At 41.1% G+C, this 27063-nt stretch overlaps 1 protein-coding gene across 1 annotated transcript in view; it reads right to left on the bottom strand.

Moving 5' to 3' along the window:
- The window catches only part of LOC126162297 (juvenile hormone esterase-like), a 71102-nt gene that overhangs the window by 11982 nt on the left and 32057 nt on the right, over positions 1-27063 (bottom strand). The window contains exons 3-7 of the mRNA XM_049918716.1: positions 25474-25633; positions 25178-25363; positions 13292-13488; positions 13026-13197; positions 6260-6432 (exon numbers count right to left, since the gene is read on the bottom strand). Coding sequence (XP_049774673.1) covers positions 6260-6432; positions 13026-13197; positions 13292-13488; positions 25178-25363; positions 25474-25633 — 888 coding nt within the window. The remainder of the gene's footprint in view (positions 1-6259; positions 6433-13025; positions 13198-13291; positions 13489-25177; positions 25364-25473; positions 25634-27063) is intronic.

The following is a 27063-nucleotide window of genomic DNA, read 5'->3' as shown; positions in this document are numbered from 1 at the left end:
ATAAAGTCAAAACAGTCTTCAGTGAAAGAAAGACAAAGGCGTTAACATTAAGAGATATCAGGAATCCCACTGTACAATGTAGAGGAGACACAGAACAGCTATAAAGAGAACACTGAAGACCTCAACGATTCTGATGAAAGAAGGTTGGTCGATAAAGAAGACATAGACGATCCATTACTACAAATTAACCGAGTTTTACAAGACTTGCCTACAATTAAGGCGGAAAGGATAGTCTGTTGGAATTTCTCAAGTCACGGCCTTAAAAGTGGCAACTAACGACTTTTCAAGCTGTTTTGTAGGATACATGATTCTGCAGACATACTATGAGGTAATCAGAAAAACGTCATCCACGCCATTCCTAAGATGGCACAGGGAGAGTGCGAGAAGTGTTTAAATTAAGGAGAGTGTTCCTGGAGCCATTCTGTAGCAGTTCTCGACGTGCGCGGCGTCACATTGTCCTGTTGGAATTGCTCAAGTCTATGGGAATGCACAATGCTCATGAATCGTTGCAGGTGATCAGACAGGATGCTTACGTATGTGTCGCCTATCAGAAGCGTATCTAGATGAATCACGAGTTCCGTATCACTCCAATTGCACACGCTCCACACCATTACAGAGCGCCGACCAGTGTGGACGAGCGGTTCAAGGCGCTTCAGTCCGGAACCGCGCTGCTGCTACGCTTGCAGGTTCGAATCCAGACTCTGCCATGGATGTGTGTGATGTCCTTCGGTTAGTTAGGTTTAGGTAGTTCTAGGTCTACGAGACTGATGACCTCAGATGTTAAGTCCCACAGCGCTTAGAACCAATTGAACCATTACGGAGCCTCCACCAACTTAAACACTACCCTGCTGACATGCAGGGTCCATGGATTCATGAGCTTGTCTCCATACCCTTACACGTCCATCCGCTCAATACAATTTGAAATAGGACTCGTCCCACCAGGCAACATATATCTACTCATTAAAAGTCAAACTCGATGTTGACTGGCCCAGACGACGCGTAAAGCTTTGTGTCGTTCAGCCATCAAGGGTACACTAGTTGTCCTTCGGCTCCCAAAGCCAGTATTGATGTTTCGTTGAATGGTTCGCACGCTGACACTTGTTGATGACCCAACATTTAAATCTGCAGCAGTCTGCGGAAGGGTTGGATTTCTGTTACGTTGAACGATTCTCTTCAGTCGTTGTTGGTCCGTCTTGCAGGATCTTTCTCCAGCTGAAGCGATCTCAGAGATTTGATGTTTTACCGGATTCCTGATATTCACGGTACACACGTGAAATGGTCGTATGGAAAAATTCCCACTTCATGGCTACCTCGGAAATACTGCGTCCCATCACTCGTGCTCCGACTATAATACCAAGTTTAAACTCACTTAAATCTCGCTATGCTGCCATTGTAGTGGCATTAACCGATTTGGCAACTGCACCAGACACTTATTGTCTTATACCGACGTTGCCGGTCGCAGAGCCGTATTCTGCCTGTTTACATATCACCGTGTTTGGGAACGCTTGCCTATACCAGTTTCTTTAGAGCTTTAGTGCTTAAAGGATAGAAATAATATAAAGACCAATAAAGAACCACTAACACCCATGTCCTCAAGTACCCTATCAAATGACGTAAACAGCTGCTTCCGCTACAAATATAAGATTTTAAGTCTCTCGCATTCAGCAGTCAAATGGTTCAAATTGCTCTGAGCACTATGGGACTTAACATCTGAGGTCATCAGTCCCTTAGAACTTAGAACTACTTAAACCTAACTAACCTAAAGACAACACAAATCCATGCCCGAGGCAGGATTCGAACCTGTGACCGTAGCGGTCGTGCGGTTCCAGACTGAAGCGCCTAGAACCGCTCTGCCACTGCGACCGGCTATTCAGCAGTCAGCTCAGCACAAAGCTCTGAAGAAGGCCGTTATCAATAGCGGCCGAAACGTCGGACAATTTTATATATTGACAATGCAGTCAAAATTACAGAAGAATTTTTTTTGATGGTGACAACGGCCACGGAAGCCGAGATTTTGTTATTCAAGGCTATTTAGATCTTACTGGCTGTATGACCAGAAATGGCATCACTTTTGTTTTGTCTGCAGACGGTGTCAGATTGTAACATGAGGTTATCTGCTACATCTAATAGGCCACCATCCAAAAGTCATCTTCATTCTCTGCAATCGCAGTGAGGCCATCTACGTATAAAATGGCGTGTCGTCAATTTTTTCCATTTACTGATCACTTCATCCATGTGAACTCTAAAGAGCGCCGGAAAAATATTGCATCTTTTCCCTAGCCCTTCTTTTGTCTTTATTGGCTTTTTGATTTTATTTCCAATAGCTATAACAGTTCGGGGTTCCTGTATAAGCTCTTTATAGCATTGATGAAGTGAGATAGATTGTCTCGTTCAGCCATTTTATTTCATAGCATTTCCCTCTTCACTGTACCAAGTGCCTTTTGGGAATCTATAACAGTAAGATGGATTCCCGCTATTTAATTCTCGTCTCTTTTCTATAGCTTGATGTAGTGTGAAAAGATTGTCATCAGTTGACCGTCCCTATCCAAAATTTGTTTGTTCTTCAGATATGATGTTTCCCATGACATTTTTCAGTCTTACATTTAGCACTTTTGTACATAATTTTATGGGGTTAATCCAGTTACTACAATTATATTATTCACCCTTTTTTTAAAGGTATACACTGATCTGCCGGAATACTATAACCACCGACCTACTATCGATATAAACGCGTCCAGGCGATTGCAGCGCCAGCTAGTGAACACGGTGTTTGTAGTGTCAGTTGGCGTGAAGTCAGTGTGGGGAAGGAGCACGATCTATCAGTTTGACCAAAGGGAGATTGTGATGGCCTGGAGGCTCGGCACGACCACTTAGAAAACTACAAGACATGTTGGTTGCTTCAGCAATTTTTGAAATTTAACTCTTATGGGAGTAAAATAATGGGTGAAAGTTTCTTTAAAATAAATAATTATTAAAGAACTACTAAATTAATTTTAAAGCCAGATCTATGAAAGTTGTCATTTGACATCTCGGTTGAAAATGAAAAACTACGTTTCAGTGCTATTGGAAATTCCACCACTAAAGGGGTGTCTTATGAAATATCTCAGTATGAAACCGTTTTTAAAGCCACATTTATAAAAATTTTAAGTTGGCTTCTTGGTCAGACACAAAAAGTAAATTTGTCACTGCTTTTGGAAACTCAACCCATATAGGTGAAATAGAGGACGAAATTTTTTGTAGAAATATATCAGTTTGCAAGCATTTTTGAAGAAAAGTCTATGAAAATTAGTCTTTGGTTTCTGTTTTAGAAGTAAAAAATTTCACTCTTTTTGAACACTCAACCCCTAAGGGGATGAAATGGAGGGGTGAAATGGTTTATGAAGATATTTAGTTGTGACATCCTTTTTTGTTGTCAAATGTAAGACAATGGCTGTTTGCCTTTTCAGTTAGAAACGATAAAATGCATGCTTCACTGTTTTTGGAAATTCAACCCTTAGTGGGATGGAATATGGCCGGACTGACTCTTAATCGCCCAGCCCAAACCGCTAAGGTTTGAAATTTGGAGAGGGTATGGATCTTATACTGTAGGTATTTTTTAAGAAGTTATTGTTCGAAATTATAGCTCCAAGCAGCTGAAATAGGTGAAAGACGTTTTGAAAATATGTCACTATTAAGGCAATTTTCACGCTAGAACTATGAAAGTTGGCGTTTGGTTTCTCAGTAAGAAGTGAAAAGAAAAAATTGTTACAGCATTTTGGAAATTCAACTATTAAGGGAGTGAAATAGGGGACGAAAAATTTTAATAAAATGTTTCGTTGTGTCATAAAATTTTAAAGCTATATCTATGAAAGTTATTATTTTATTTCTCGATTAGTTACAAAGAAATATGTGTTAGGGCATGAAGTTGCTATGGAAACATTACCACAAGAAAGTAAAAGACATGATTAAGAAGAACCATGGACTACAGCTTCCTGAACAAGTTTTCGGACAGAAGTACATACACTAACCCTATTGTATGACCTTATTTAGAGTGGAAAGCTTTGAAGGTGTTGAAATTTGTAAATAACATAAAAATTCTTTTCAATAAGAAAAATCTTTGTCAGGGCAAGTAATATTTATTTAATGCTCCATATCTGTAAACGACGGTAGGAAGGTTCTACCAATTGTCTAAACCCTCGACGATAGAAACCTTTCCATGGTCACGGAGCCATTAGAGAACCGGCACATTAATGTCCTCACCGTTAGAAAACCTGTCACTGTTGTGAATTGACTCCTCGATTGCCTGATCACTATCGAATATAGTAGATGTCGATGGCCTTCCTTCCCTATAGGAGTCATCCACCTCTGTGTGGGATTGACCAAATTGATGACACTATTTCAGTGCGGCTGGACCTTACATCGCATTTGGTCCATACACCGCCGGAATTTCTCAGGGAAGCTATGTTCAATTTAGACCTTTTGCTAGTGTACTTTGTTTTTCTTCACCGTGTTGGCTTACAGTTCGTGGCCATTCCGCCATCTCAATAGTAATTACCATTACGACGACACGGCAGTGATGACAACATAACACCTAATCTCTGAACGGAGCAAGTCTTCGACACAATCGGGATTCGAACCCAGCCCTTCGCTTAGCATCCTGCCTCTCTGACCTTGCAGCTACCGCGGCGGACAAGCCCGCATACTTAAGATTTCCAGTTGCTGGGCTGTTTCACTCCCACACTGCGATGCACCTTTTATCCGTAGCGCAATAGCTGTGTTTACAGTAGACCCAGAGCATTTACTCACCTAACACGTGAAATTCTTGTCGCAAAAGCTCTAAGTGTGGGAAGACGTTTCGAACATACTGTCTGAAGTCTCCTCCTAAAGACAAAAGTAACGCATTTAAAAATTATAACTATATTTATTTAGAGAACTAGTTGCATATTTCGAAGTTAAGAAAGGTTTTCGTTACGAATGCGATGATCGAAAATGAAGAATAAACAATAAAAGGAGCATAATTAGTAGTGATTTTCCAGTAGATCTGAAAGTGCCAAACCACGGAGAAAGTTTTTTAAACATGGGTTACTAGGCGGATTACGGTCTTTGTGCCAAGTTGTACAAGTTGTGGTTCCTTCTGTAGTTTTAAAATTTAAAATAAATGTGAGAAGTAATTTCTGTTAACCAAAGTTCTGCTACTTAAAAATCTACTGCTGTATTTCCGTACTTGCATTATCACAAATAAAACGTAGTGCCTTCGTAGCAATGGCACTTGGAACAAGAACTTTCTTACCACTTTTTTGTCAAAAACTGACATTTTTAAGACTGTGGCTGTGTAAAAAGTACAAATCTGTTCTTACAAAGAAGAAAACAGCAACCATCCATGGTATCAATGCCACTTATTTACACAAATAGCGCCTTTACCTTTTTCGAATTGACAGTTCATGCTCAGGCGGCTGTTCACGTTTGTATTACATTTGTAGGCTGGTTAAAATGGCTCTGAGCACTATGGGACTTCACTTCTAAGGTCATCAGTTCCCAAGAACTTAGAACTATTTAAACCTAACTAACCTAAGGACATAACACACATCCATGCCCGAAGCAGGATTCGTACCTGCGTCCGTAGCTGTCGCGCGGTTCCAGACTGTAGCGCCTAGAGCCGCTCGGCCACCCGGGCGGTCTTACATTTGTTGTTGCTTACATTAAACAGTAGTTGACAGCTAATGTAAACAACACCAAATGTAATGAAAATAAAACTTTCTGTTCGAACCCAGTCCGAGTGCTATTTGTGTAAATAAAAAGCATGCTTGCTGTTTTCTTCTTTGCAAAAATCAACTTGCAAAAACTTTCTTATTGGCATTTAGACCCAGAGAGTCTCCTGGTATGGCTCTTTGAACTTTCTTAATGAAGTACCTTTTGTTTAATTTGTCTCAGTGTTTCATTTTTTTCAGAGATGCGGTGAGTAGCATAATTCTGTGGTGTAATAATACCTTCTCAATCTTCTGGGTACAAATTAATCATGTAAAAACTACCGCTTTTGATTCTCCTGAGGGATCTGAGATTTGGCACTTAATGCGTTTTCCATTTCCATTATTCAGTTATATTAATCTCCGAGGAAAAACTAAAGCGAGTTATTCAACTCAAAAATATTTGAGTAGAAAAAGTTGTTACCAATTGTCTAAAAACTTCACTACAAAATATTGAGTGTGTTTGTAGTAAAACACTACACACATTTATATATACAGCTGGCTAAGACAAAGGACAGAAAAAGATTGAGACTTACATCAGCATACATTTCGACGGTTGAGTCTTCCAGAGGTTGATTTTCAAAGTAGAACCTCTTGATGTCTCGAGCAATGGTGATGCGTTCCTCCCTCTTGATGGGGATGCTAGCTGGCAACAGCCTCTGGAAGTTTGTGTTGAGCTCCCGCATAGCTCCCTTGTTCTCCGTCAGTTCTGGTGAAAGCAATTAAAAATGCTCATGCACTGGACGTCACAAATGACAATAATGAAGTAATCTTTCGCAGAGGAAGAGAGGAGATGTACTTGGGAAAGACCCAGAAAGACGGGAAGTTTCCAGCTAGATTACATCATCGCCAGATAGAGATTCCGAAATCTTGTATTTAACTGTAAAGCGTACCCGGGAGCAGACGTAGAATGGACCACAACGTAGTAAACTGATGAGCAGACTGAAGATAAAGAGAATGGTCTGGAAGAATTACTGTAGAAACAAGTGATATACGTAGTACTGGGCAATGATGAGGTTCGTTTGAAGTTCTCTAAGGCTGCAGATACTGCGATAATTAATACCACAGTAGCCAGTTAATCTGAACGTGAATGGACATCCCTAAAGGCACAATCACGGAAGTTGGACTACAAACATATGTACAAGGAAGGTAACGCAAGTAAATACTTCAACCTATTAAAAAAAGAAGAGAGCACAAAAACATTTAAAGAAAATAAGAACACATCAAAGTAAGCCACTTAGGAATGAAATAAATAAGACGCGCTGGTATTCCAATGCGAAATGGCTGCAAGGAAATGTGAATGAATCGGAGAAGAAACGATAGTAGGAAGGAATGACTATGAATATTGTAAGTTAACTCAACCTTCAGAGAAATTAAAAGAAAAGGTGGCATCACTAAGAGGAAATACCTCTTTTAAACGTGGAGGAGAGAGCGAATACGTAGAATGAATACAATGAAGGTTTCTACCAGAGGTAGACTTGTATTGTAACGTGATTTGAGAAGAAACGTCAATCCACATGTAATATTTCAACAGAGCTTTAGGTGATCAGCGATCAAATAAGATAAAAGGAATTTCTAATATAATGGGGCAAAGGGCAGCCAAACGCTTGTTCATGTTGATGTGAACAATCTACGATTGTGTTGACATGCCATCAGAATTGCGGAAAATATCATCCATACAATTCCAGATACAGGAAGGACAGAACAATTTGAGGTTTACCGTCCATCAGCTTAATGTCTCACGCATCCAAGCAGTTGATATGAATAATACACAGAAGAACGGAAAAGAAACTCTGAGAGCTGGTAGATGACGATCAGCTCGGCTTCGGAAGAGGCTTTTCGGACGTTGTTCTTGAAAACTGAGCGAAGACTTAAGGAAACACCAGAGCCATCCGTAGTATTTATCGATCTAGGAAAATAATAGAAAATCGTGCAAGAATTAGAAATTATGTGAAATCTAGGAGTACTCTAAGGAGGAAGACGAATTATATAGACATGCACATGAACCAAGAGGAAACAACAATATTTGAAGACCACGGACTGCGCACTTGGATTAAAAAAGATGTAAGACAGGGGAGCAGACTTTCGCCCCTACCGTTCATTCTATCTAAAGAAAAAACAATGACGGAAATAAAAGAAAAGTTTAAGAGTGGGATTAAAAATCTGGGTCAAAGGATATCAGATTCGCTAATTACTTTGATGTCTTCAGGGGAAATGAAGAACAATTACAAGATCTGTTGACTGGTATGGACAATCTAATGACAACAGACGATGGAGTGAGAGTAAACCTAAGAAATACGGAAGTAAGAAGAGTCAGTGGAAATGAGGTAGTGGGAAACTTCTCATTAAAATTGGTGACTAGTAAGTAGACGAAGCCACGGAACTCGGCTACCTTGGAAGAAAAATAACAAACAAAAAAAAAAAAAGAAAAAAAATTGTCCAATTGGCTCTGAGCACTATGCGACTTAACTTCTGAGGTCTTCAGCCGCCTAGAACTTAGAAGTAATTAAACCTAACTAACCTAAGGACATCACATACATCCATTCCTGAGGCAGGATTCGAACCTGAGACCGTAGCGAAGTAAGGAAAGTGTAAAAACAGACTAGCACAGGGAACAGACAAATAAGATATTCCTGGCCAGACGACGTTTATCAGTATCAAACAAAAGTCCTAATTTGAGGAAGACGTTTCTGAGAATGTGCAGACCGTTTGGATTACAACATTGCATTGTAGTGAACAATTGCTGTGGCAACACCGGAATAGCAGATATCGATGAACTGAGATGTGGTGATACACAAGGGTGTTGAAAGTTAGGTGGATTGTTAGGGAATGAGTGGGCAATGATGGGTGAAGTGACTAGATGATAGGACATGATTAAGACACCTGTGAATAACTTCCGTGTTAATAGAGGAAACTGTAGTGAGTATAATCTGTAGAGGAGGACAAAGATCGGGTTACAACCAACAAATAGTCCAGGAACTGCAAGTTCTACTGACTGATGAAGAGGTTGGCGCAGGAGAGGAATTCGTGGCGGTCCGTGTCTGATCTGTCAGAAGACGAAACACTCAAGGAATTAAAATACATACCCTCTACCAACATAGTTATTTCTGCATCCGCTTCGATTATTGCTGAAATTAACTGTAATCTTCCTACGTAAAAGTATCATCGCTAGGAAAAAATTCAATGGTTTTATATTTATCGAGACACGTTTTGCTTCTTTTGGTCTCGAAGCACTTTTGTCCGATCTTCTTTGTGTTGGGTGAATCTGTTTCTGATTTATTGGTGCAGTTCACTTAGTTTGTATCGCACTTGCACGTATATTGCACATCCGTAGCCTTTGGTTCCATTTCAAAAGAGGACATTACAGTGCAGAAAAGTTACACAAGGGATAGTAATATTGAAACATTAAGCTGAAGGTTCTGCAGATGTAAACCAACTTCAGCTACCTGCATGAACAAGCAGGAATACGTGTCTCGGATGTACATTATTCCGCTACTGCTTTCATTCTCTAATGACCAACTCAAGAAGCTTTAAGCTACAAGATTAACTACAAAATATAAGAATAAGTGACTTAGGAAAGGCATGTAACTTAAAAATATTTTGATCTGAGTTATGCTGATATTCACAATCTACATGAGTAGAAGAATAATTTAATGCTAGTAGAAACTTCAGTACTCAAGAATCTTCAGTCCAAGTGCCGACAAGGTAAGGTATTTTCTCAGACGTAACAGCTGAGTAAAAGTATCTGAATCAATGACTCATGTTTTCTGGAAAACCAGATGAGAGAATAGTGTTGTGTTGGTATATTGTATTTCGTTTAACAAATTGCTTCTGTTGGTTTATATCCAAGGGATAAGCATGGAATATATGTCCCCTTAACTAAGATTATACAGAAGTTACGAAAGAGTACCCACTAGTGGGTTTATGACATCCTAGTGGATAATTATCACCATGATGCTACGGAATACATATTTCAAACAGCTGAACTTTCTGTTGCAAAAATGTACTGCCAGTCTCTGTAAAAGTTTCCTAAAACAATTATAAAATAAGAGGGTTCTTTAAAATATTTCACTGAATATGTCAACTAAAAAAAATTGGTGGACATCAACGTGATATCAAAAGTGATGAGAAAAAGTGAAAGTTAAAAGCCTCCGTGTGAATGAAAATGCAAGGAATGTGGAGACAGCTCAGTTAATGAAGCACCACTGAAGTGTAAAACATTGTTGACAGAGCATTTCAGCAAACAACTAACAGATCAGGTCGTAATGAATATATTTTATTAAATGAAATTGTTGTGAATATACGATACCGTCATGTTGTGATAAAACTGCCGACGTAACCCTTCAAGTTACCTACGCTTTTGTAGTCCTTAAGTTTTTGTTTAATCAAGAGCCTCTTAAGAAACAGTAACAGACTTATAATTCCAATATTTCGTATTTATTTGCTTGAAATTATAAGCAATACTTCAAGAAAATCTCCAGCTGCAGTAACATTGGTTGTGACTGACCGGATTACAGAATGTGTCAGTTTGTGGTCTAAAATATAGAACAAATGAGATAGTAGGGTTTTCCTATCTTTTTATATTTAGACTGCATCAGTTAGAATTTTCAGATAGAGAAAGTGGTGTTGTTAAATCCAGAAAACATATCGGAATTGGTGAATTTGACATAAAGCAAATACTAATTTCGCAAAAAATACTTTTCATGTTTAGTTAAGGAGAAAGCATATCCATTAGGTGTAATGCCAGTGAATGGTACAGTAACATATCATCTAAGTACACTACATGGTAATATTCATTGTGAACACAACGAATCTTACTGTGGAAACAGCAGTGGTCACTGAAGGTAATACCTGTAGCATCAAAATTATCGTCAACGTTCACTAGTTCTTTCACTAATACTACGTGAAATGTAATTTTTAAAATATACTAGCAACAAACTTATACTCGTACGCTGAAATAAGCGTCTAACATAGTACAAACGATTTATCGTATATGGTCTGCAATACATCAAGATACTTTGCAGACACTGCTTTCGTCTGTAGTGAGGGAAGAAAATGTATGAAGACCTGGGCTAAATTTACGTTTGACGATTGGTGACAATGCCATAACAAAGAGAAAAAAAATCAATAGTACTCGATTAGTTAGTGGTGAACTGCTAGAGCATATCACTTAGTGTAAGTACTGAGGAGCAATGCTAAGAAGCAAAAACATTTGAAGTAATAAGTTTTGTATTAATTTCAGAAAAAAATGTTAATGAAAAGTATTATGTTTTTCCAGGATAAGATTTGTTGTTCGAAATAATCACGTAAAAACACTATCAGGGTCCGCCTCCATAACTGATTGGTCAGCGCGACGGAGTGCCTTGCGCAGGGGCGCGGGTTCGATTCCCGGCTCGGTGGGAGATTTTCCCCGCTTAGGGACTGGATGTTGTGTGGTCCTCATCATCATCATATCATTCCCATCGACGCGCAAGTCACCAAAGTAGCGTCACCTAAAAAAAAACTTGCACCAGGCGACCAGTCTACTCGATAGCAGGCCCTAACCACATGATATTCAATTTCTTTCACTATGAGGGAGGTAAGAGCTCCATTTAGTGGGACCATTCTATGAAAATGCAACGGTTACATAAATGGAATCATGAAAATTAGGCTAGCGCTAGCAGTTCCATTGTTTCGGTGTTCATTATGACAACAGACTAATCTCTTTATATGAGGAAAGTTTATAAGGCGAGTCGTTATTTTGTGTACAGCATCACGAAAGACGTAACCTCATGGTGAGGCTCCGAGAATAAAATACGTTCCAGATTTCATTCGCCATCGTCATACGAGACCGGCATAAGTGTGAGTTTATAGTGTACCGCTGAATACACAGCCCCATGATCTCTGGTCCCAAAGCCGATAAGTAGATAATAGCAATTACATTTCTGGCGCGTTAAAGCCAGCGGTTGTGCTCCATCTTCAAGATCTCCGCGTCGTCGCAAGGCTACATGACATATAAGACCAGTTGTCCTGATCTAGCTTGACGTTAAGTTGTTCGTTTGTTGCCTTGCCAGCACTTTCTTGTAATCTCTCACCCACTGAAAACATCTGGTTGTGTGTTGGTGAGAGATTGGTACGCCAATATCAACAATCACTACGATTGATCGACTGGCATAGAGATGAACAAGAATGGAACAACGTAATTGTGTCATCCCAGTGCAGTTCGACTCGACGTCCAATAGTGTTAGAGCCTTTACTGCTGCCAGAGATGGCACCTATGTGTAATACGTTTTGCGTCCTGTATATCATCAGATCAGCTGTGGATTTAAACATATTCCTCCTGGCATACTGTGTCTGCGAAATAAGTAAAATTTCTGTATTTGTTGTTCCTCGTGCTGTTAAATATAATGAACAGCGGTGTACAACATATTGACGGCAAACAGCACCTGTTCTCAGATCCATGTTAGTGATTGTAGTGACCTGCACCTTTTTCCATTCGCTTGCTGGGCTTCACTGTTGCAGGCTTTCGACAAATTATGTAAACTTGCCTGATAAAAGTTTTCGATTAATTCCTCCCACAGCTGCAGCTCTGCTATTGGCTGTTCAATTCGTTTTCAGTCATCTTTTCGCTCTCATCAACTAAAAATATCTTCCCACTTTTCGTGTAATAACAATACTTAATCAAGCGGGTGACAGATTTGTTTTACTAGATTGACGTCTAAGGGATCATGTTTAGATCCGTGTGATAATGAAGATAAATTCAGTCATCTTCTTTTTGCATTTATAAACTAAAAATATTGTCTCACTTTTCGTGTAATAGCTATAATTAATCTAGCGGCGACAGGTTTGTTGTACTAGACAGACGTGTAAGGGATCATGTTTGGATCCATATGGTACTGAAAATAATTTTCGGAAAATACTGTAATTGCAGTGGAACGTTATTCTTTATTCTTGCACAGTGTTATGAACAGGTTTGATTATGGGTTTCTTCGTTTTCCCAAACACTTGAGAAACGTAGACTGCATTAGAGTGTTATGGCGAGGGAGAAAAATATTTCAACAATCATATAGTGAAAGTAGATTTTCCCTTCTTTTTTAAGACATGTAATGAATAGTAGACATGAGAGAGAAAACTGCGTCTGTCAACAATATCAATAAGAAGAGATGAATACCAATGACTATTTATAAACAAATGCAATGTTACATTTTCGAATATTATAAAGATAAATCTTCAGTCCTTTATCGTCCGAACAGGTCATTTTTCAGATACTAAGTTATAGTCTATATATTCAGTACTTCTCTCGGCTGTTTTGTGTGTACCTACCTCGAATGAACACTATTCCTTCGCGAGAGCAGACACCTAAGATGGTGGGCACTTTGTTGAACTTGCCGCTCTTCAGGATTTCCATGGGATCCTGTGTGATGATAGCGTCCTTCACGCTGTCCGGTTCTATGGTTGGCGGAAAAGGTATCAGCGACTGCATTCTCTGCTTTTCCTAATCGACAGAGACAGTCCACAGTAGTGTGGAATACAAACGTATTGTTTCATTCGTAATAACACCTCACAAATTTTGGACACATTTACCCCACCTCTTTGGTCAGGCCGTTTAGTATATTCTCGACAAGCTTCTGCGCTGGCTGTTCTCTCATAAAGGCCAGTAGCTCCTCTGAACTGTCTCCCGTGAAGCCGAGGGACTGTGCCAGGCGAAACGTCCTGTCCTTAATAGGAGCCGACACCAGTTCCAAAGACGCCACACCGCTTTGGCAGATAACCTTGTGGAATAGACCTGCAAAAAATAAATAAATAAATAAATAAGTAAAAATAAAAATAAACAAAAGATTACGCTACTGAACAACTATTCATTGATGTATGTTTAAAGTCCGCGAGACATTCTCGTGAAAGTAATATTAGGATCAGTTGATCATCTGATAGAGATTCCTGAGGTTGTTCATTTCGCATCGCTGGCAAACATATAGTTTGCTTGACATATAGTACCGCACACAGTAAAGTCAGTAGGGTGTTTGCCGGCGAAAGACAAGCGTTTCTGGTTCGAGTTCTAGTCAGGCACGTATTTTTAGTCTGTCAGGTCGTTTCGGACACATCTCGTTACAGAATGAACATTCATTCTCCAAGATATGTTCTGTCAGCCACTTTGAACACAAAAGAAAACAATCAAGCAGATTGAAAGTTTGGATACCTGGCATGGCGGGTCTTGAGAGAAAGTACTACTGTAATCACCGGAGAGTTCTTAGACGTGAAAAACTCTGCGAGCTGAATACGAGGTCGCCTGAACCTCCATCCCTGCAGCTCCAAGCGTGACACAATCAACCTCTACTTTTGAGTCGCGGCACATGGGCGAACGTGCCGTTTTCACACTATGCGCACATTAAAAATGACTCGACGCGTATGATCAAGCTTGCCACAAGATGGCCCCTGTTTCATCTGGCATTGTCTTCGTTTCATACAAGACTCAAAATTATTGGAATAATATTGCTTCGAGTTCACTTCGTTACGGCTTTTAGTCGTTTAGAAGACAGTCAGACTTGTTTATGGAGTGCGGACAACCTAGGCTAACTTTACAACAATTACTAATTACTACTTGCCGTAGTGGTACAGGAAGTATAGACAACGGTCAGACAGTTCATATAATTTCTTGAATGATCCCAATGTCATTTCAGATAAAAATGAATACTTAGGTCTTTATTACGTGAAATGTTGTCAGATTTTAGCTGCTTGGAAATAACGTGAAACTCTATTAAGTTTCATGAATGTTATTGTTTTGAAATCAAATTCGTGCACTGAGAATTAAAAGAAGGCGAAATTTAATTTATCGTTTCTGTGATACATAAAGGGTATTAATTAGAATGAAGGTCCTTCCTGTATGTACCAAACGCATCGTGTATGAATTCAACAATTGTTCCGTGGTTGTTAGCTTCAACTTCGTTTACAATTGAAGCAAGTGTTTGGGAGAATTGTATGAATTGGTATAGATAAATTTAGAAGTTAAATGTTTTGTTTAACATTTCTTCGATATTTAATAAACACAACGGAAAATTGCAACTAATTGCATTAGGATACTGATACAGACCTCCTTCGTTGGAATTGCTAGTCACACGAGATTGCTTTCTTCACTGTCGAGAGCAGATATGTGATCCAAGGTCTGGTAAATGGGCTTTTGGTGCCCTATGATTATCGTAACACATGTGAAACGCACCAGTTGACGTCAGAATCTTTCCGTAAGTAGAACAATTTAAAACCTATAAACGTCGTATCAAACCTGCTCTACTATACATACGTGACATATTGTCGTGGGGGCTCCGAAGAATATTTCTCTAAATGTTTCAAAGTGGAACTGGAGAGTGAAACACATGCTGGCGTCAACTTTCTTTCCTAGGTACATAGCTGGACTGACATCAAGAGACGCAGAGCCATGGTAAGACTCCAGATTCGCATTCCGGGAGGACGGAAGTTTAGTCCCCTCTGAGCAATCCAGAGTTAGGTCTTCTATGATCCTGTAAATCACTGAACACAAATACCGGAGTGGTTCGTTTGAAACGTATGTGACTAATTTCGCTCCACGTCCTTGTGTACCGTCTTTAATAACTTCGTCCATGAAGGGAAGTTATCTCCTTACCTTCCACCTTTTCGAGACTGACCTCAGTAATATACACTTTAGACAGAAACAGTCTGAAGACCTTGTAAGGGTGTTTCAGGGAGGTTGTCCTCAGAAATAATTTTTAAGGAAAGAATTCGATACGTTCCGACATTTCAGAGCTACTTAGCGTTGGAATTACTCAGTCGGGTCATCGTGCGCGCCAATTTAAGCAGTTGCACCGGATAAAACGGGGTAACGCACAGACATCTGCGATCTCGCGAGTTACAACTTGTTCAATCTTCATTACCCGTTAACATGTGCCTTTTTCGGAAGTGATAACTTTAAATTAAGAAACCAAACGAATAACACCTTTGGTGTCCCTTTCTCTGACAGGCCGCTTTGATTTGCACGCGCAACGAAGTGATTGGCTAACTTCAGTGCTAATTAAATCGGGAAGGGCACTCTGTATCAAATGTTTTTTCTTAACAGATATTTCTCAGTACAACGTATCCTGCAATACCTCTACAAGCTTTTCACGTTGTATCTTCATACTGTCTGCCAGATCTATATCAAAACTAACAACAAATCTGTAAAACAGTCGTACCTGTGTGTCTATGATCACACTAACTCCAAAGCTACAAGACGAATGTTCATGCGGTCTTAGCAAGTAAGCGAGTGTAGTTTGGTGTACCATATCGGCTTCAGTTCGTCAAAACTGGATCAGAGAAAAGATACCGTGATTTGATGTTTTACTAAAACTTTTTCAGTCTGTACGCGTGTATGAACACGCTAATCTCCTACAGGATGGATTTTATGGGGTTTTCACCGGTAATTTCAGCTTAGATATGGACACCGTATAGGGTATATTTCATTAATATTGGATAACGAATAAATTTATTCAAACATATTATATAAATTATGAGTACGTATGTTCCACATTACCTAAGAAACCACTAGACCAGTTTCAACTGAAGTTGGTACACACGTCACTTACTGTATGGAAAGCATCGCTGTGCGAGTGACAATAAAATAACTGTCAAGGAGGTTAGGATCGGCGTAAAAAAGAAATGCACGCCATGACGCGCGCATACCCAGAGTTTATTCATCCCGTGCTTGGGAACTAGAGCACTTAACTAACTTGAACAAATTTTACTCACAATTTCAGACTTCTACAAAAGTTCTTCTGGCTGACAGCCCCCCCCCCCCCCCCCCCCGTCATAACACACGCACACACACATTTATCGTCAATGGAGACGGTGTTCGCATATAGCACTGAATTTGAGTGCAAAATTATACCGCCGAATGGCACGTAGTGTAGGAGATATAACGTAACATAAACAAGGAACCTCCTTGAGAGCGAGGTCGCATGTTCAATCTGTATAAAGGCTCTTTTGAAAGTGCTGTGTTAGGAATTATGACAGGACAGATATTGACTGCTAATAACTCACCTTTTGCATCAGGAGTGTCCGAGAGTTGCAGAAATCAACCGTCTATCTGGCGTATGTATTGCACTCCACAAACTCGGCTATTGGCTTATCGTGAAACTGACTAGCTGCAGATAGTGCCGTAATAAGTTTTATAAGCACAGAAAAACAAACATCTGAGTTTGTGCAGTGGTTCCAGATGGTATGGATTGCAATGTCACTGTCTTTTCAGAAGGGATAATTTGAAGAGGTATGTATTTTACACCCAGACCAGAAATCGAGCAAAGTCAAGCTATTTTGACCAGCTACTGTACAAAAGCAGTGCTCACACCACAGTTGTAATTCTCTTATGCCCATTTTCGCACGCTTGCTGTGACGTAAATATTCGCTATTGCCCTTGCAAGACCACACATGCAAGAATGAATCGTATTGAACAGAGAATCTCTAGCTTCTCATTGCGCAATAAATAACTTTCCAGCCAACTTACCATCCAGAGATTAAAGGTCAGCATAATTGCATACGAATGGGTTCTTGATACAACTCTCTTGGTACCTCTACTTTCCAGGGTTCCCGGTTTAGTTTCACATACATTTCGCTTTCATATATCCACCGATCGGAGTCGAAAACAATTCCTTACTGAATTATGAGATAAGTTCGTTTATTTCCGCCACAAATTTTCAAGGCCGATTCCGCAGTTTGCTGTGCATCGTCAACTTGACGCTTTGTTGAAATTTCGTTATCTTACGTCTTCGAATTCCAGAGTACTGCTTGAAGTTATGCAATCATCCATTGATTCTCTCGAAATCACTAATTAATACCGCGCAATTTGATATGCGTAGCGTAATAGGCCATTTTCATGCACATTCTTTGAACTGTCGCGCATCTTTGAAACGTACAAACACAAGATTTTGTAACATGTGGGCCTTGTTCTCTCTTCAATATCCGTAATTTCTGATGCACCACACGTTATATTGCTGCGGATTTATTCGAAACCAAATTCACTGCAGACGGGATTTGTGGCTCCATATCCGGTAAAAATAATGAACTACATGGCTAGACACCTGTTTCAGTATCAGTTTCGCTTGTTATTGAGGTATCGTCATCGTTACCCTCCCAATGTAAATTGTCTGCACAGCCGAACTTATACGACACCACAGTTCCACTAACTCATCATGCAAATACGCTAATATTTCATTTGTCACTTCTTTCTCACTCTGCGAAATTCCTAGCATTCCTTTCTGACGAAATGGCAACTGCGGCAACTATTGTTGTAGATATAATGCAACGTTTGCTTTGTTTATCGTTGCCCTTGGTCTGGTTTTTATCAACACCAATAGCACTGTAGTACTGTCGTGACTTACTCGTCCACTAAGCAGTTCACCTACGCTCCGTAGCCTCATTTTGTGCTCACCATTGGATACTTCCAGTCTCTCTCCCCGTGCCATTAGCACCCGATATTATGGCTGCATGGTAGACAAAATGTGGGGCGTCGAATGCCATGAACATCATTCTCCTTTTACGACTTCGCACTCAAGGGTTTCCTTGTGATATGCGTAAAAAAACTACCGCATTGATTTAGCAGACAGAACCCAAATACTCCGCTGAATATACCTAAAAAAATTATATCATAGTACGGCACAGGGCGAGAGGGGTACGAGGAGAAGGAAAGGTAAACGGAAGAGAAGAAGATGCACAGGGAGACGGGAGCAGATGATGTGGACATAGATAGGGAAAAGAAGGAGATGGAGGGGGAGTAGCAGATGGCACGGAGGGATGAACAGGGAAATGGGGGGGGGGGGGGTGGAGGACTTGGGCAGAGGGAAGGGCGAGAAGGAGGTGGACAGAGAGGGGAGGGGAAGGAGAAGATTGATTAATAGAACTGAAATGAATATGTACGTGGGTAACATCGAGTACTCAGAGATCGGTGAATATCTCATACGTAACATAAGCAAATACCTGTTCGTGATGGTGCCAATGAAGAGTATCCGTGTCCTACATGGTTCTTATTCAGACTTAGTAAAATGTAATTTAACTGGAGTTGGCATGTACAGCGACAACAAAAATTGTGTAATCAGGTTGTTTTGCCAACAACAACACAGTCCAATGTTTTCAGCATGTGAGCAGTCGCCCATTCGACGAGAAACACAGGTTCGGTCTACAAACATGGCTACGTTTCGGGAAAGCAAATGATACTACCATAATACGAGGGTCGTCCAGAAACAAAGTTCCTATCAGTCGCGAAATGGAAACCACTGGGAAAATCCCATAAATCTTTGCACAGATGTGTTGGGCAGTGTCTCTAGTGTGCTCGTCGATCATGTCGCTTCACTCTTTTCAGGTTCTGAGTGACCAGTTGTAACGCCGGAAATGCATAGCCTCCTATTTCCATCTATTGTACTATTTTTTTCCTTGCTTTGTTACTTCAAGATATGACATTTCTGTCTCTTTGTATATTGTAATTGTTTTACTATTTGTATATTTATGCATTTATGTCGATGTATAATTGGTTTGTTTCGTAAATATTATTTGTATTTTTACGCTGGGTCTTGCCTAGGGAAAACTGCTATCGAACGATTACGTCGATAGGTCGTGTGAAGAATCAAAGTGTGTAGGATCTTTGGTAGTGTTAACTCGGCCGCGTGGAGCGCGGGCTGAGGGAAGGAGTCTGGCGGGAGTAGCGAGTGGAGGAGGTGTGTTGTGTGACGCTCCCGCGAGTTGCCGCGCTTTCGGGGTTTGGCAGCATGTAATTGCGCTCGACTTGCGATGATAGTTTCTGACATGGTGTCGCGGACGGGAAACATTAACTAGCGCACATCAAGAGCCCGTTTCGTCTGGTGACCGTGTCGAGAAGAAGGCGCGCCAACATCCAGCTTCTGCAACAGCGACGGCCGACAATGAGTGACTGTCGCCACCTCCTCGATCGACGGCTTCAAACCTTCAATCAACCATCAAGGAAGACTGGAAGCAAGTAAAATTTTAGAACTGTATGGCAGACCTCAGCTTTTCAAACTGTACCATTTTCGTAACTATAATAACAGCAACTTAGCATGAACCTTTGTTGCTCATTGTCCCAATTGCATTACCAAGCAGGGTCCCTTCCTTTTCCGAAATGAACCCGAGTGTCGTTGAAATTTAAACGCCAGCACTAAAGTAATATAGCTAATTCTATTTCACTGCTTTAATTTCAAAGTTCAGTTAGCTGGCTACAATATTCAGATTACACAAGCACAAATTAAGAGTGCGAGTTTTGTTATGGTATTTTAGCTTACCTGTGACTGCAGCTCAGCTTGGTACGTACTAAATTTTACTATTGTTAATTGTTCAGAATCATTTAATTCAAGTTCAAAGTTAAATCTCTTATTTCCAAATTGCGTAGATTCAAGTAGTTTTTTGAAATGATTGTTGAGGTAGTCCAAGACTAACCGTATTTTACTGAATTTCGATGTGCTTCAGAAAGAAAGCTCACTATTAACTTCAGTCACTAAATTAACTTTCGATTTTCCGGTTTTATTAATTCTTTGCTAAATTAAGTCAGGGTGTAGCGAAATTTATTACTTCTGACAAACTTTCAGTTTTCACACTACACGTGTCAACCTTCAGTTGCTACGCTTCTAGTGCTAGTTATATGTGTAATAACCTTTCTTTTTCAGTTACTATAGTAATTGTCCTTAGGACTGGCGACCGTGATTTCCCCCAAATCTCAAATACCTAATTACCGCTAGTTAATTGTTAACGTAACGGCTGCACATTTACTTTCTTTATTAACTTTACCCCTTTTCAAAATTAATTTCCACTAGTTTCATTAGCACATTTCCTTTCATTTAGATGTAACCCTTTCCTCCCTCTTTACCGACAGGTTAACTTCGGTGACGATTGCTTTTCCAAAACTCCCATTAGGTACACGCGGTTTCATTTTTCACTGTCATTAAGGTCGGAAAGTGAGGGGGAGGTTACACAGTGACCACGTAAAGATGGGTAGGGAATAGCGTCTGCCGCCGAGTATGAGAGCCTGGTTACATGGTTTCGCCTGTGTCATGCAATCTACATGACACAACCGTCAAGCAGTTCCTTCTTCATGCCAATTCTCGGCCACACACTGCAGGGTCAATGAACACGCAACTGCAGCTTTTCCGATGAGAAGTGTTTGATCACCCACCATAAAGTCCTTAATTTGCTCCCCCTGAGTCTCATCTCTGCTCACAAGAACCACTGGCTATGAAGACAAAATTTTTCCACAGAAAACTAGCTGCAGACCAGTGCAGATAACTGGCCAAAAGCACGGTCGGCTTCTTTCTACGATGAGAATATTGGGTAGCTGAAACAACACTATGACAACTCTCGAAGGTGGAGCGGCGGCTATGTAGGGAAGTAGATGGAAGGTGTACCTAACTGTTGTAAATAAAACGTTTCTGGTTTTCACTGTGGTTTCCATTTTGCGACCGATAAGAACTTACTTTCTGGACAACCCTCGTAGATCTCGGACCATCTGACGTTCCAGAAGACGTATAAACTTGTATAGTGCGTTGAAAGAGAATATCTCTTGCTTTCGTTGTTTTGTTTGTTGCACAGTCAGAAACTAAAGCTACCGTTACGTATCTGACACCTTTTCCTGAAGATCAAGTTAGAATTTATAGCTTTTGCAACTTTTTTAAGCACCCCCTCAGTTCTTGTATTTTCCGCAAAGTGCCATCACTTCATCTCAAAAACGTAATTCATACATGCAAGCTTTAACACACTTACAGGTCTAGTTTGGCATTGTTGTAGGATACATCCCCGGATTGGTATGGAGCAGTTTATCACAGATAAGGATGACCACCTTGGGGGATCATTGCTTCTACGCTCCCTAAACAAAAGGGCTGCCAATTAAAAAAATTTGTACGAACTCGTTCGATTTATCACTGCTGTGCAATACTGTTTTCTTTATATATTCTTACTATGAAGATAGTTCAGAATGTAAAAAGCTAATAATACACTGTTCATCCGTTTCTCAAAACCATTCACTGGGCACACTATATAAAAACAGTCCGCTGACAACAGGACCGTAACGATCATGTTTTGTTTTCATTTCGAGTACCTCAGCTTCCCACTTGTCTGCCTAAAAAACTGAGTCATTGTCTTTATTTAACGAGTAGTATTTTGATCTCAGAAAGAGATTAGATGTTAGTATTACTCACTTCAGCGCTTCGGCGTAAAGATTACAGGAGAGAAAAATGAAGTTATACTGCCGAAATGTGGCGCGATATGGTTTAACAGAGCTGTTTGCTATTTATTTGTGCTACAATTATTACCGCATTCTTATTCTGCTTTGCCTAAAGAACCGTTCATTGCACGCAATAAAAAATTCTACAGTCACATCCAAACTTGCTTTCTTCTCAGTGAAGTTGTATGGTAATCTCTCTAATCTCACCAGCAAATATTTACGGTTCCATTATATTCCTTGCTAGAAAGCCCTGTTTTGAATTTTATTCTCACTTGGTAAACGTAACTTCAGTTTAGATCTGGTTCCATGAGCTATTTTTGATGTACATCACTGAGTGGTAAATGTACTCCCCTGATGCAGCTAAGGTCCCACTCTTTTTAGCATATCTTTATACTGAATGCGATTGTTGTAGTTTCTTACTATAAGTCCCCTTTCTGTATTTTGACAAATGTGTACATATTTTGGGTATTTGTTCTCCATGAAGAAGTTACATAGGTAAGAACTGAGTACATGTACGAACTTTGCACACTTAAAAGACACTGGCTTTTACAAACTGAAGACAGGACAGCAAGGACATTTCATGTTGATAAGATTCTTTTTTCCAAGTATCTCTGTGTGTTCACATGAGTTCAAATGGTAATCAGAATCCATTCCTAGGAAATATGTTTCGGAGTTTGTGGAGGTATCATCTACATTAATTTTGAAAGTGTCATTTTCGCTCTTCAAACTGGTGTTCCAGAGAATTTTTTCTTTATTTTAAATGTCACTTTATTGCACACTGCCCAATAGAAAATCTGGTACCGAGCGCTGCGGGCTTAGAATCCGCGCCAGATGGCAGTGACCTCGATTACCACCAGAGTTCTCTGCAGCCGTCGCGCCGTAAGCCGCGGCTGCACGCGCTAATGGCCCGTGACGTACCCTACCATGTATTGAAGCGCCTGCCTCTCACTCAGCGAGGCAGTCTGATATTCGCGTGAGTCTCTCGACATCTCGCTAACAGACATCGTGTTTACTCTCCTTATTTCTGTGTACTAGTGGACATTGTTGATTTCGAGAGGTTTTCGCTTGCTTCTTGCATGTTGTTGTTCTTGGTGTCTTGTTCAGTCGTCTGTCGTTGTGCGTGTCCATCGTTTCCAGTTCGTCCATCTTGTTTGTTCGCGGGCCGCTCCTGTTCGGTCCCGCCGCGGTTTCGTTCACGGCCACCCCGTGACCGTTCCGGTCGCGGTTACAACAGTAAACCTCGTTGAGGGATTCGTCACCATCAGCAGGGAGTTTTACTTCATTCACTGACTATAATGTTGTAGTCATCACAAAAGAGACCTTTACCCTGTGACAGACTATTGGGAAAGCTACTGGTCTCGACGTAAGCTCACATACTGGTCAGAAGCTTTCTACCGATGATGCGTAAGTGGGAAATAAGAGTTCCAAAAATTCTGAAAGTAGACAGCATTTACAAGACTAGTGTTCTTTGCTGGAAAAAGGGGTAACAAATCAACAACACAGCGTTTGTCTTTAAAGTCAATCACTGTTTAGTTATGGAGTGAAAAACAATTTGCGAGATACTTGGTGGTCATGAGTACGAGTGTCCATCGGTCTGTGATCCCAGATGTAAGAGGATAGCTGTAGACCCTCTTGGACGTAGGCCCTAACTGAAACTTTTACATGTTCTGAAGTCGGATGTTACTGATACAGAGTAAATATGAAAGATTTTATGTCGGTACGGAAAGTTTACATGGAGCTTAGAGCTTTTTTAAAATTTTTGTAGTGCTGTGTGCGGCTTAGAAACAAGTAAAGGCTTAGATCTTAACGTTCCGTCAATAACGAGGTCATTAGAGACTGAGCACCAGCTCAGGCTAGTAACGAAAGGAGAAGGAAATCAGCCGCGTCCCTTCCATGGAACCATCCCAGAATTTGCCTGGACTCGTATTCAGGGAAACGATAGAAAATCTAAATCTCAATAGTCGAATGTTGAACTGAATCACTGGCCTCGAGAGTGCGAGTCCACTGTGTTAACCACTACGCCACATCGATCGGTGTTGCAGCATGGATAGTGCGCGAGTGACTGGTCGGCAAAGGCCCACATTAGACCATGGAGCTACTAACAGGAAATGGTTTTGTCGGAAGAGACGGACTAGTTAAAACGAATGAACGGTTTACCGTGGAAACCTGACGCATTCTGGTTTTTATGTGACGTATGGCTTTGTTATCGTGTTATGTATAGATGGAGAATTCTCTGGAAATTATGTGCCAATTAGATGTGGTACCTTGACTTTCAACGACGTACTTTTTCATACCTTTGGTCAGACCAACATACTCTTACCTCATTTAGTGTTGCTGCGATTGTATCACTAGTTGACATCACAGGCTTTCCCGGCGTAATAAGTCTTGAAAACCTCTTCGGGTTTGCTGCCGGATCGTAAAATCAACTCGATTCAATATTTCGGCGGCAACTGTTCGACATCTTGAGAACTCTGCATCTGCTGATGAGTTCAGCTGGGAACTGGTTGAAGTGGTCACTCTTTTAACCTTGTCTTTCGGCTCAAAGAGAGATTGTCAGCCGGCCGCTGTCGCCGAGCGGTTCTAGGCGCTTCAGTCCGGAACCGCGCAACTGCTACCGTCGCAGGTTCGACTCCTGCCTCGGGCATGGATATGTGTGATGTCCTCTAAGTCTAAGGGACTGATGACCTCAGCTGTTAAGTCCCATAGTGCTTAGAGCCACTTGAACCATTTGAGCCAAGAGACTGACAGTCCTTATAAGACCGTTTTAACAGAGTAGCTTGGGCAACAATTCATGTTTATTTGTCGGTAACTCATTTGTTGACTAATCAGTGATGCAATAAGTAGTAACATTTAGCTCGCAAGCAACACATCGTTTGTAGCTCAATGAGTCTGATAACTACGCGACTGAAAAAAGGACCGTCCGTCAACAATGCAGACGAGGCTTGAGATGGTTATAATAAACGAAGGGATGGTAAATCGCAGTATCTTATCAAACGAACCATCTTCGGGCTTGTCCTAAGCCATTAACGAAAATCGTAGAAAAGCTTAACCTGGTTGGCCATACGGGGATTCGAACCACCATACGACGTAGAAGCAGTCCAGTATCTTACCAATGCACAACCAGGCACAGTGATAAGCGCCTAAGACTTCGCCCCACGTCGTATCATGACGAAATGCATATTAAGGAAATTTTCAAGGGCTGACCCATGAGAAATGACCATTTCAGCTAGGAAAGCAGAAAGTTATAACGACGAACCCTTAGCTGCAGGAGAGATTTGTAGCAAATGGCAGGAAATCGCGCCAGCGCTCTCGCCAAATATTGTGACATTCTGTGGGTCTCCTCCAAAGTTGGCGATGTTATTCTTGACCCATTTGAGGGCCATCACTTGATCTTTGAGACCAGCGTTCCCAGGGATTACCTCATCTCCAGTTGATAAGAAACCTGCAAGACAAACAGGTGATAACATAGTGTTATGAGCACAGTGTCAGTGGCTAGTACAACAGTTGTACTAAACCACATAGCGTCTACATAGAAGAATTCAGTGGCCTCACCTAGCACACCCAAGCGGTAATTGATTGTCACCAGCACAACATCGTGTTCCAGCAAGTGTTCAGGTCCATAAAATTCCGAGTTTCCAGAGCCCATCGTAAACGCACCTCCATGAATCCACACCATGACCGGATACAGTTTGGCATTGGCTGTTGTCGGAAGCTGAAAGACAAAAAACACGAAATATTGCAATAGAAGAAAGTGTGGCGCCGAGCTGGATTAGCCGAGCGGTTTAGGGCGCTGCAGTCAGGGATTGTGCGGCTGGTCCCGGCGGAGGTTCGAGTCCTCCCTCACGCATGGCTGTATGTGTTTGTCCTTAGGGTAATTTAGGTTAAGTAGTGTGTAAGCTTAGGGACTGATGACCTTAGCAGTTAAGTCCCATAAGATTTCACACCCATTTGAACATTTTTTTGGATTGATTGTTAGAGCTAATTACTATTTTAAGTCATGTTGTCTATGCTACTGAGCGGTCTGAGTTAGCTGCAGAGAAAAGATATAAAGATACAGAGGATAAAGAATTATAGAATACGATTCGGTAAAGATTAATTTGACAGGCGAAGATCTGAGGTGATGTTGTTGTTGCACTGCTTGGTTGCGCATAGTTATGATGTGTTTGAATAATATAAGGTTACACCGTCGATGAGAGAGCCCGCCTGCCATTGCTGTTGCAGAAGCGAATTATTTTCAATTATCTGTGTATATAATAGTTTACTTCCTCGATTTCTTGCTTGTTTGTGTGCTTACAAGGCACAGTCCACCATTCTAATAACTGTGTAGTGTACAGTGACCGCTGTGTTCAGATGAAAAATGAGGCGGTGACTCTCTGCGCACAGCTCCAGGCAGCTGAGTTCGTCACACAGCTTGAGCTTAGTGCCAGTGGGCTCCACTGAGGACGCAGGGGAGGGGGGGGGGGGGGGGCGTGGAGATCTGGGAAATGTCCAGCAGTTCTCACGTATCCCCTTGATCAGTCCATAGATGCGACTTCCCTGCTTACTGCCAGCACTGACGTTGACCCCATTCCAGTGGGCGAGTGGGTGGTCGCTCTAGGGAGAGGCAGGTAGTAAAAAGAGGGAAGGCCACTACGACTCGTTTGCGAAACAGGTTTTGTGTGCTATGTATGGCTGGCCAAGTCCGTTAGCCAGATCAGATCGCTTGCCCTGTTCCAAAGGAGGCCTCTCGGCCTGAAAGGTCTGGGCATTCATAGAGGGTGGATCTACTGGTAATAGGGAGATCCAATGAAATGAGGTATTAACGACGTGGTTGCCAAGGTGGGGAATGAATCCAGTGATCACTCTATGTATATACCATGGGGAGTCATTCCAGATGTGGTAAGAGTGCTTACGAAAGCCGTAAAGAGCATAGGGTGCAGCCAAGTGCAGGTGGCTGTTCATGTGGGAACAAACGATGTGTGTCGCTGCAGCCAACTGCAGGTGGTGCCTCATGTCGGAACAAACGACGTGCGTCGCTTTAGATTGGAAAAGATTCACATTGTTTTCTTGCGTCTAGACTGCCACTCTTGCCTGCGAGATGAAGGTGGAGCTCGCCATGTGTAGTGTCGTAGCTAGAACCAACCTTTGTCCTTTGGTACACAG

The sequence above is a fragment of the Schistocerca cancellata genome, chromosome 2, assembly GCF_023864275.1.
Source record: "Schistocerca cancellata isolate TAMUIC-IGC-003103 chromosome 2, iqSchCanc2.1, whole genome shotgun sequence".
NCBI lineage: Eukaryota > Metazoa > Arthropoda > Insecta > Orthoptera > Acrididae > Schistocerca > Schistocerca cancellata.
This window is presented reverse-complemented; position numbering and strand designations above follow the sequence as displayed.